At 38.4% G+C, this 12,261-nt stretch overlaps 1 protein-coding gene across 7 annotated transcripts in view; it reads right to left on the reverse strand.

Annotated features, from left to right (window-relative positions):
• Window positions 1-12,261, reverse strand: part of LOC117994871 (segmentation protein cap'n'collar-like) — a 155,891-nt gene that overhangs the window by 43,851 nt on the left and 99,779 nt on the right. For all 7 annotated transcript variants that reach the window (XR_011238395.1, XM_069508484.1, XM_069508482.1 and 4 more), the window contains exon 7: window positions 11,120-11,206. Coding sequence is in view for 6 of the 7 variants with exons in the window: in XM_069508484.1 (XP_069364585.1) it covers window positions 11,120-11,206 (87 nt within the window). In the remaining variant the exon portion in view is untranslated. The remainder of the gene's footprint in view (window positions 1-11,119; window positions 11,207-12,261) is intronic.

The following is a 12,261-nucleotide window of genomic DNA, read 5'->3' on the forward strand; positions in this document are numbered from 1 at the left end:
AAAACCGGCCAAGTGCGAGTCAGGCTCGCGCAATGAGGGTTCCGTACTACAGTCGTATTTTTTCGACATTTTGCACGATAATTCAAAAACTATGATGCATAAAAATAAATAAAAATTTGTTTTAAAATGTACAGGTGAAGACCTTTCATATGATACCCCACTTGATATAGTCACTCACTTCGAAAGTTGAAAATACTAATTATTAGTTTCAACAATTTAATTTTTTTTTGTGTGATCTAACCCTAAATTCACGGTTTTCAGATTTTCCCCCCAAATGTCAGCTATAAGATCTACCTACCTGCCAAATTTCATGATTCTAGGTCAACGGGAAGTACCCTGTAGGTTTCTTGACAGACAGACAGACACACAACAAAGTCACCCTATAAGGGTTTCGTTTTTCCTTTTGAGGTACGGGACCCTAAAAAAAAATTAAACCGAGTCAGATGTAGTCCACGTGGACGAAGTCGCGGGCATAACCTAGTGTACTCCTATAGGCATAGTTTTCCATCGCCATAGTCTGTTACAAAAATACCAACACAAACATAATCAAGACCATGATCGACGCGTGCAAATGATCTATAGATCCACGGATCATTATCGATCGGAGATCGCACGCGCTTTTTGTCGGGCGTAGTTATGACAAGAGTAATGACATTGTCAAGGCATGCTATACAAGGTAACGGGTTCTATTCCGGCGCGAATGTTTACTTATTAAGCCGCGTACACAGAGGCGGATTAAGCCAGGCGAGTCACCGAGGCGGGCAGCGCGGCTTTGAAGTAAACCGCTTGGCATCGTTCAAATTCTGTGTTTCAAACGTTAAATTTGAATTTAATAAATTATAGAAGCCCTGTTGAAAACCAAAATTTAGCAGGTTCTCTATAGTACTTAAAGACAAATATTTCCATATAAAAATTATTTTCCAAGTCAGAAATTTTAGTATTGAATAATTCGTTTTAGACTTTTATTTCGGCTTATTTCAAGATTTTATTTGATCGAGTGAAGTACTTCCTATTGTTTATCAAAGTAGCATATTCTTTAGACAATGTCTTTATGTATATTGTATATTTTTAGCAAGGCCATTATTTAATAGTAAATACCTAAAACATTTGATCTAGCAAACCAGTTTTTTTTCGCTTAGCCTCGGTGACTCGCCATGTCGAGAGCGCCCTAGGCAAGCACGTCATAGGCGTCCCTCTATAGCGGCCATATTAAAAACTAAATGAAGCCCTAGTAAATTTAGGCTTTTTAAAATACCGTGGAAACTCTTTAATTTTCCGGGATAAAAAGTAGCGTATGTCCTTCCCCGGGATGGAAGCTATCGCTGTACCAAATTTCGTTAAAATCGGTTGCACGGATGGGCCGTGAAAGGCTAGCAGACAGACAGATGGACAGACAAACACATTTTCGCATTTATAATATTAGTATGGACTAGATGAAGCCTGCGTGGATTTAGGTTTTTTTTGACCTACCAACCAAAAATTGACATGGCAACTTTTTATCTCGGAAAATCAAAGAGTCCCCACGGGATTTTTAAAAACCTAAATCCACGCGGGGGAAGTCGCGGGCATCGTCTAGTATTCGATCTCATCTCGTTTAAAAAAATATATAGGTAATAGGTATATTTTATTGTATGGAGCAAAATATACCTACAAAGTTAATCCTATTACAAATAACATATTTAAATACAAATATAATAATCGAAAGAAAGTTATCATTGCGCAGAATGCTACGCTTATTGATGTGGCTGTTAAAGTTGTAAATACGACATTCTTAAAAATGCCTATTTTAAAACAAAATTAAGTAGAAAAAAAAATTAGTTTTTTCTTGTACGATCCTTTCAGACAGTTATATAACGTTATTTTAAACTATCAGACGCCTGCGATTTCGTCTGAGTGGATTAAGGATTTTTTAGATCCCGTGCCTATGTCATCATGATCAACCCATGACCAGCTCACTACTCTCACGGGTCTCCTCTCAGAATGGCCAAGTGCGGATTGGCAGACTTCGCACACCTTTGAGAACATTACAGAGCATTCTCAAACAGGTTTCCTCACGATATTTTTTTCACCGTTAAAGCATATTTAATTGCTTAAAGGGCACATCACACTGAAAAGTTAGAGGTGCGTGCCCGGGATACAACCCACGAACCTCACGAATAGGAGGCGGACGTCTTAACCACTAGGCTATCACGGCTAAATCTAAACACATGGCATATAATCATAATTGCCCGGTCTACACCACTCTAACTACAACATAATCAAGTATAATGCTCACAAGTGAATAGCATCATAATTGCTGACCCCGAAGCGATCTATAGATCCCCGTCGATCTATAGATCAATGATCGATAATAAACCGCAAGAAAGTACGACATGGTTCCTTTGAACTGACTTACAAGTTATTATAATCATGTCATTGGAATTTTTAGCGAATTATAATTTATAATCGACTTTGGATTGTACGAGTATCGATTTTTTCTTAAAGAACATTCTATCTGTATACATAAAACCGCTGATGCCCGCGTCTTCAACCGCGTGGATTAAGGTTTTTAAAATCCCATGGGAACTCTTTGATTTACCGGGATAAAAAATAGCCTATGTCCTTTCCCGGAATGTAAGCTAACTGTGTACCAAATTTCGTCAAAATCGGTTCAACGGATGGGCCGTGAAAGGCTAGCAGACAGACAGACAGGCAGACGGACAGACACACTTTCGCATTTATAATATTAGTATGGATTATATTTTAGATTCCAGGAACTGTACAAAAATAACATAAAAATATGCCTTTTAAGTTTTACCTCAAAAATATTTTGCGCTAACCCTCTAGGGATAACCATACAAAAATGTCCGCTATACTCCATACAATACAACTTAACATTCCACACAAAAAATTAGCAGCACTATTTTCATATACATAAGTGTGTTTATCCTTTGAAAGTATTTTTAAAGGGATGCCGACCTATTCCCAAATGATTAGAATTCACAATTTAGATAATTTATAATAATTAATGGTTAGAAGAGCTACCGGTCGCCATTTTGTTTAGAAAGGATTGCTTTTGTTCATTGTACCTACTGTATTTTTTGTTAGACTGTAACTGGTAAGTGTTTGAAATACACCGATTTCCGTAAATTTTATTCATAATCAGTACCATTATTATAAATGCGAAAGTGTGTTTGTTTGTTGGTTTATTGGTTTGTTGGTTTGTCCTTCAATCACGTCGCAACGGTGCAACGGATTGAGGTGATTTTTCGCATGGGTATAGATAAAGACCAGGAGAGTGACATAGGCTACTTTTTATCCCGGAAAATCAAAGAGTTCCCACGGGATTTTTAAAAACCTAATTCCACGCGGATGAAGTCGCGGGCATCAGCTAGTGCATAATATAAATCAATACAGCAGTGATAGCTTAGTGGTTAAAAGGTCGGTCTCATATTTAGGGGATCCGGAAATCGATCCCGGGCACGCACCTCCAACTTTTCGGAGTTGTATGCTTTTTAAGTAATTAAATATCACTTGCTTTAACGGTGAAGGAAAACATCGTGAGGAAACCTGCATGCCTGAGAGTTCTACATCATGTTCTCAACGGTGTGTGAAGTCTACCAATCCGCACATGGCCAGCGTGGTAGACTATGGCCAAAACCCTTCTCCCTATGAGAGGAGACCCGTGCTCTGTAGTGAGCTGGCGATGGGTAGATCATGATGATGATGATGACATCCCCGTGCCTCGTTAAGTACGTAAAGGCGTTGGTTCTGCACCTGATCTCTCCGATCTCTGTCACATGATTCTAGATCAACGGGAAGTACCTTATAGGTTTTGATTATTTTGAATTGACAGACACGACAGACAGACATCGAAGTGTCCTATAAGGTTCCTCTTTTCTTTTTGAGGTACGGAACCCTAAAAACTTCAAAATCAATTAGCGGCATTTTGGGAACTACCACACCACAACAAAGCGGAGGCGTATTTCGTAAAAACCAAGTACCTGCCAGGCCACAGACTGTCAACGCGTCATTTGTCAAAATTGTTTTTTTTTTCTTTTGCGCCCTTTAGATGGATCGCCATCACAATCTACTGTAAGAGTGCACTCACACTTATTCATTCTTTTCTTTATCTCCAAACTATTTTTAAGTCCCGCAAATTGCTAATGCGCGTGGCCGCCATTTTAGTGATGTCAGCACTAGACTGAAGTTTCGAGCTGATGGTATAATTAAGATATATTTTTACTTCAATGTACGTCAAAATGACGTCATTGCGATGTTAATGAGACATAGTTTGAGCGCAATAGCAATTTGCGCGACTTATATTTCTGCAACTTTGTCTGCTAGGATTTAGATTTCTTGAAAATAAATTCACTTGAATGACGTCTCCCTGCCAGCCTGCCATTTATTACAAAGTCACACCACAAAGTGTACTTTATATCCATCGATATAAATGACAAGATATGGTCAAGCGAACAAAATTTTCACGGTTTAGGAACCAAATAAATAAGCGCCACCTCTTAGATACTAGAAAGAAAGAAAGAAAAGACGTTTATTTACATAACTGTGCCACACATCACATCTTAAAACTAAGAGCTAGTTCCGGCGCTTTTTCCACCTGAGAACAAGCAAAAGAAGCGCCGGAACAATCTGTCATGTGTGACACAACTCGAAAAAGGGTCCCAGCTCAGCATTAATAATGAACGACCTGTTTGAAATCCAGACGTCACTGAGGTTAGCACCAATGAGTTGGTGCCATTTTGTTTATTCAATAACCACCATACGAAGTAATATTATAAGTCAATGTTTATATCCTAAATTTTTACACCTACATTTATTACAAAGCACCCTCTGTAGCCTGAAACTGCCTGCAACCTTCGTAGCACCCTCTATAACGTGTATGTACCTACAACAATTTGTCATCCATACTACGCAGGTGGCCAGGCGTCACCTGTCATTCTATCCTAACAACATTAGTCATTTTGACTGTCGCCTTGCCGACCGAATTTTATTAAATACTAGATGATGCCGGCGACTTCGTGCGCGTGGATTTAGGCTTTTAAAAATCCTGTGGGAACTCTTAAATTTTCCGGGTAGCCTAGCTCAGACTTAACTGCCTTAAAACGAGACAGCGTTACATCGCTGGCATAAATCTATGTCTTTCCCCGGGATGTAAACTACCTCTGTACCAAATTTCATCAAAATCGGTTAAACTGTTGGGCTGTGAAAAGCTGTAACAGACAGACAGACAGACACGCTTTCACATTTATAATATTAAGTATGGATTATGATTAGGATTAGGACTAGCTTATGCTCGCGACTACGTCCGCGTGGACTACACAAATTTCGAACCTCTATTTCACCCCCTTAGGGGTTGAATTTTCAAAAATCCTTTCTTAGCGGATGCCTACGTCACAATAGCATATCTACATGCTAAATTTCAGAAAGTCAATCAGTCAGCTTTTCTTTTTATGAATTTACGTTTTGTTTTAAGCTTTAACATAGCCAGGAATCGAACCCCACACCATCTAAATAGCTGGCGAGACATTACCTAGGAATGTCTATCTTATATTCTAACAATTTCTCCTTACGAATATCTTTGATTAGTGATTATATCAGCGGAGGTCGATCTCATGCCGCGTCTGTTCTCGCCGACAACTTATCTCCCATCTGAGATCTGACGCCACTCAGCATCTTTGTGAGATGCGATCTGCGTGGATACTAGGATTTGACCCGACTTCACATGACTTTTAAGGGTTCCGTACTGAAAACCGAAAGGTTTCCTTATAATCTAGTCATAAAAGTCTACGTCATAATAGCTACCTGCATGCCAAATTTCCGATCCGTTCAGATTTTTTTTTATAAAAAGAATATTAGCCATGTTAAATGACTAATATTCCCCTTTTCCTCTCCAACTAAGCGTCAAGCTTGTGCTAGGAGTAGGTACGACAATAGTGCAACGGGCGGGGTTTGAACCGTCGACCTTTCGGTTTTCAGTCCACTCCTTTACCGGTTGAGCTATTGAGGCTATTAAGCTGAGCTGTACACCCATTTGGGGTGGTGTCACAGATGAAAATGTTACATTTGTACTTTGTTTTTAGGGTTCCGTACCTCAAAAGGAAAAACGGAACCCTTATAGGATCACTTTGTTGTCTGTCTGTCTGTCTGTCTGTCAAGAAACCCACAGGGTACTTCCCGCTGACCTAGAATCATGAAATTTGGTAGGTAGGTGGGTCTTATAGCTGGTGTTAGGGGAAAAATCTGAAAACCGTGAATTTGTGGTTATATCACACAAAAAAAATTGAATTGTGGTCATGAACTAATAATTAGTATTTTCATATTTCGAAGTAAGATAACTATATCAAATGGGGTATCATATGAAAGGTCTTCACCTGTACATTCTAAAACAGATTTTTATTTATTTTTATGTATCATAGTTTTCGAATTATCGTGCAAAATGTCGAGAAAATACGACTGTAGTACGGAACCCTCATTGCGCGAGCCTGACTCGCACTTGGCCGGTTTTTTTTATTTGTGACACCAACAACAAATAAATGCATTTTCTTTCTTTCTTCTTCTTTCTTCAGTAGTTTGAGCTGTGCGTTAATAGATCAGTCAGTCAGTCAGCTTTTCCTTTTATATATTTAGTTTTATCAAACACTATGTATTAGTTGGCGACGAAAACTAAATAGGTATTTAATCTGGTTCCACCCTTTGACCATTCTGTCATATAGAATTTCAATAGGCATACTTCATAGTGACTCAGACTATCAGGTATTGAATACAGGTACCCTACAATGACTAAGGGCTTTTCGCCACGCCTACCTATGCAGCTGTCAGTCCGTCTGTCCGTTCCCTCCTTTCTCGGCAACTCATGATTTTGCGTTGCGATCGATATTTAAATGGATATCCTTTATGATTTGCGGTGTAATCTAAATGCAATTTATGTTGTAAAGAGAACATAAGCCTGAACAGAAAATAAATACCGGTCAAGTGCGAGTCAGACTCGCGCACAGAGGGTTCCGTACTCGGGCATTTTTTTTTTGACATTTTGCACGATAAATCAATAACTATTATGCACAAAAATAAATAGTATGCACAGTAAATACAGTCCCGTTGGCACCCTACGGGTCATCATCATGATCAACCCATCGCCAGCTTACTACAGAACACGGGTCTCCTCTCAGAGTGAAAAGGAGTTGGCCATAGTGTACCACGCTGGCCATGTGCGTTTTGGCAGACTTTATACACCTTTGCGAATATTACCACCGAACCAGTGGTAGAAGCATCTGACTATTAGTAAGTACTTGTAAAAGTTTATTCGAATAAAAAAGATTTTTACTTATTTTATTTATTTATTTATTTATTTATTATGGAGAACTCTCAGGCATGCAGGTTTCCTCACGATATTTTCCTTTTACCGTTAAAGCAAGTGATATTTAATTTTAATTTTTAATTTAAAACAACTTTATTGTTAACAAAATTACAGACAGTAAGAATACAGGATACACTTAAATAACAAAGGGCGACCTTATCACTACAGTGATCTCTTCCAGGCAACCCATACTTAAGAACTTATATAACTGTAAGACGGGGAGTCGCAATATTTAATTGCTTAAAACGCACATAACTCCGAAAAGTTGAGGTGCGTTGCCCAGGAGCGAACCCCCAACCTCCGATTAGGAGGCGGCCGTCCTAACCAACTAGGCTATCACAGCTGTTTCGGGTACACAACCCAAAATACTAACCATAGAGCAGAAACAAAGAGGAGTTGGCCTAAGCAACTGTGCACTGTGATTTTCAACTAGGTCCTGACGTCATCACTGTGGGCGGGGCCTTAGTTAGTATGCTGTCTGCGTTCGTCAGGTTCACATATATTGAGACTCGTATTATCGGTGTGTTTTCGCGTTTTTAAGAACAAAAGGATGAAGTGTTGTGTTTTATCGTGTCAAAGTTATTCAGACAGACGTTCTGATGCTATGAATGGTATCACATTTCATTTGTAAGTAATTTTATACGTAATTATTAAAATAGTTCTAGATTATTGACATCTAGTGTGAGATAGCTGAACTATGTAGTGACATCAATATATCGATGTTAGGTCGCTAAGCGAGTAGTTTTGCTACTAACCCGCAGATGGAAAATTGAGAAGTGGGCGGCGTTCCACAACCCCTCACCCCGCAAAATGTCACTCGATATTTCATAGGGAAATCTTAATACAACATCTCCTCTTTGTTTCTGCTCTATGATACTAACCCCCGATATCTAAAACTAATAAATTCTACCCCCGCTTGTAAAATTTTAATCCGTTCGTCCGTTCGAATGTTTGTCTAAGCATGGAATTTAAACATTTTCAAGTGATCGACGTGTGCGGACCAAAACGGTAGCTGAATTTACCAAACTAGTGATGTGCTCAATGCGAATGTCGATGGAAACTATACCAACCGTTTACAATACGGTATTTGACAACTAGTCAAATCAGTGACTTTTTATCAAACGTCAAAACGCGCGCTTAGTGTGCGAGATTCTCTGAAGTACCGGTGTGTGACGTCACAATCATTTGACGTCCTTTTTTAGTTTAATTGATAATTTAAAATGGTTATTACACTTAAAACCAACAAAGGACGTGGATTTTACGTATTTTGGAAGACCCTCTATTTAATAATCATTGAGAAATAATTTATTTTTGATGTAGTCAAATACCCAATCCAAAATCATCATTTATTTTATTCGGTAACATAAATAAGCCCTTGACTGAGATTTTTGAGCGATTATATCTACCTATTTGTTACTAGCTACTCGCCCCAGCTAAGGCGGGGTAGGCCCTAAATATTGAATTTTTAGGGACCCTCAAAAGGAAAAACGGAACCCTTATAAGATTACTTTGTTGTCTGTCTGTCAGTCTGTCAAGAAATCTACAGGGTACCTACTTCCCGTTGACCTAGAATCATGAAATTTTGTAGGTAGGTGGGTCTTATAGCTAGTATTAGGGGAAAAATCTGAAAACCATGAATTTGTGGTTACATGACACAAAAAAAAATTGTGGTCATGAACTAATAATTAGTATTTTCAATTTCTAAGTAAGATAACTACACCAAGTGGGGTATAATATGAAAGGGCTTCATCTGTGCATTCTAAAACAGATTTTTGTTTATTTTTAAGCATCATATCAAAAATTGCGTAACCGGCAGGAATCGAACCTGCATCTTCTGGGTTCGCGCCCGAACTAAAACTAAAGCTACGGAGATAAATATAATTAAATTGATAAATTAATCGATATCGTGCCATCCTATCTATCACTACTAATAAAAATTGACCACAAAAATTCGAAATTACGGAATGTCTTTATTTATTTAGGATCTCCTCAAAACACATGTCAGCAAGTTGAGAATCTCAAGTACTTACCTTTTTTTACTGACTGACTCAGATATGAAACTATGTGTTATGCTTAAAAATTCAATATTTTCGTCGACATCATCATTCGATAGATGTCCACTGCTGGAGGTCTCTCGTAAGAGCTTCTACACTACACGCCACGGTCTTGCATGCTATGTCCAGCAGTGGACGTCTATCGGTTGTTAAGGATGATAGTGATGTATCATCAGAGGTCTAAGTATATTTCTGATCCTTCCATAATGCTCCTTGTGGAAAAGAATAGCACTAGATTCAGACCTGTCAATTTAGTTGGTGTAGTGATTGTGTACAGCAGAATTAGTACCAGTATCTGCTAAATAAAGTCTAATTTTTAGGGTTCCGTAGCCGAATGGCAAAAAAACGGAACCCTTATAGATTCGTCATGTCTGTCTGTCTGTCCGTCCGTATGTCACAGCCACTTTTTTCCGAAACTATTAGAGCTATACTGTTGAAACTTGGTAAGTAGATGTAAATAATTATTCTTATAAATTATTCTTATTCTTATTCTTATTCTGTGAACCGCATTAAGATTTTTACACAAGAATAGAAAAAAAAACCAATAAATTTTGGGGTTCCCCATACTTAGAACTGAAACACAAAATTTTTTTTTCATCAACCCATACGTGTGGGGTATGGATAGGTCTTCAAAAATGATATTGAGGTTTCTAATATAATTTTTTTCTAAACTGAATAGTTTGCGCGAGAGACACTTCCAAAGTGGTAAAATGTGTGTGCCCTGTAACTTTTTTTAAAATTATAGAATAATAAAACTAAAAAAAATATATGATGTACATTACCATGCAAACTTCCACCGAAAATTGGTTTGAACGAGATCTTGTAAGTAGTTTTTGATTTATCGTGCAAAATGTCGATAAAATACGACTGTAGTACGGAACCCTCGTTGCACGAGCCTGACTCGCACTTGGCCGGTTATTTTTTCTATGAATTCACTTCACCGTAGTTTGAGATATCGTCGATTCAGGATCAAACCGAGGGTTCCCTCACTCTAGTTCACTCTGCCATCGCCGTGTGTGGTACGTGAACTTGCGACATCAAATCATTTATCACCTCAAAATCGAGTTTTTTTCGTATTTTTTCGAATGTTTTGATGTTAACCTGATGGTCAACAATGTATTACCTTGTTTGACGATAGTTTCTTTTTTATTTTGGGTTAAACGAAGATCAATTTGTAGTTTTGGCGCCATTTTGATTTTATCAATACGATTTTAGTTTGAGAGTTACTTTATGATAACTGTTTGGTGTTATAAGTCCCGCAAGTTGCTATTGCGCTGGAACCATGTCTCTTTAACATGGAAATGACGTCATTTTGACGTCAGCCGAAATAAAAATATACCATCAGCTCGAAACTTCAGTCTAGACTCTAGTGCTGAAATGGAGGCCACGCGCATTAGCAATTTGCGGGACTCAAACGCTTTAGTACTAAGGGAAAGTGATGTTCCTACATCTATTCCTAGGTCTAGCTTAGTCTAGTCCAGACTAGTCTTATAAAAAACCAGTCACCTACTCTACCCTATTTTTGATTGCCTTGTCTTGACAGACACGACAGACGGAGACAAACAGATAACGACGTGATCCTATTCCTAGGGTTCCTTTTATCCTTTTGAGGTACGAAACTCTAAAAAAGACGAAATTGAAGTCGTGTAGTCTGTTCTTGAAGTCGTCGCCGATGTTCTTGAAGTCTGTTACAATAGAAATGGATAAATACCTGGTTATGGTAGTGGGCCAGCGGGTGGTGCGGCACATGCCGCATCGCCGGGTGCAGCATCTCGCTCGTACTGCTGCCCTCTACCGCCTGCAAGACAGAGACAGATGTATCAAAGGATAATCCAGGAAAATTGAGTAGGTACCTCAATCTAAATGTATAAAAGGAAAAGGTGACTGACTGAGTGACTGACTGATCTATCAACGCACTGCTCAAACTACTGGACGGATCGGGCTGAAATTTGGCATGCAGATAGCTATTGTGACGTAGGCATCCGCTAAGAAAGGATTTTTAAAATTCAACTCCTAAGGGGGTGAAATAGGGGTTTGAAATTTGTGTAGTCGGATAAAGTCGCAAGCATAAGCTAGTTAAAGATTAAGGCTGAGATCTATGGAACATAGGTTGACTTTGCTCAGACTTAATTTAGGCTGGGATCTTTAGAGCATTTGTGCCTACAAAAAATCCGTTCAAACTAATATTATAAATGCGAATGTGTGTCTGTCTGTCTGCTAGCTTTTCACGGCCCAACAGTTTAACCGATTTTGATGAAATTTGGTACAGAGTTAGCTTACGTCCCGGGGAAGGACATAGATTTATGCCAGCGATGTAACGCTGTCTCGTTTTAAGGCAGTTAAGTCTGAGCTAGGTCAAAGTTCGCTCTATAGATGAGCTTTGACTTAGCTCAGACTTAAGATATAGTGTCTTACTTAAGTGTCTAAGACATTAAGTCACGAAACAGCGTTACATCGCTGGCATAATTTTGTCTCGTTTCAATTGAAACTGAAGTCTACAACGAGACAGCTATATCTCTCTTACATAAATCTGTCTCGTTTTAACTCAATCTTAAGTCTGAGCAAAGTCAAAGTGCGGTCTATAGATCTCAGCCTTAAACGAACGTGATTTAAATCTCTTACCTACACAAATCTACTTGTTATAGATATCTGTCTGTTACCTATCTAAATATCTATCATAAATAACAATATCTTAGGAGCGCTATGAAGACCTTTTTAAAAATATACTAATAAGAAACTTTTTCTACGTCGCTAGCAATGCAAAGTTCGATCTGTGACTGCATAATCATTTATACCTAAAATCGACTTGAGTTTAAAAAGCTAACTTGTTGTTAAGAAAGTCAAAAAAGAAAA

Source organism: Maniola hyperantus, chromosome 28 (genome assembly GCF_902806685.2).
Source record: "Maniola hyperantus chromosome 28, iAphHyp1.2, whole genome shotgun sequence".
NCBI lineage: Eukaryota > Metazoa > Arthropoda > Insecta > Lepidoptera > Nymphalidae > Maniola > Maniola hyperantus.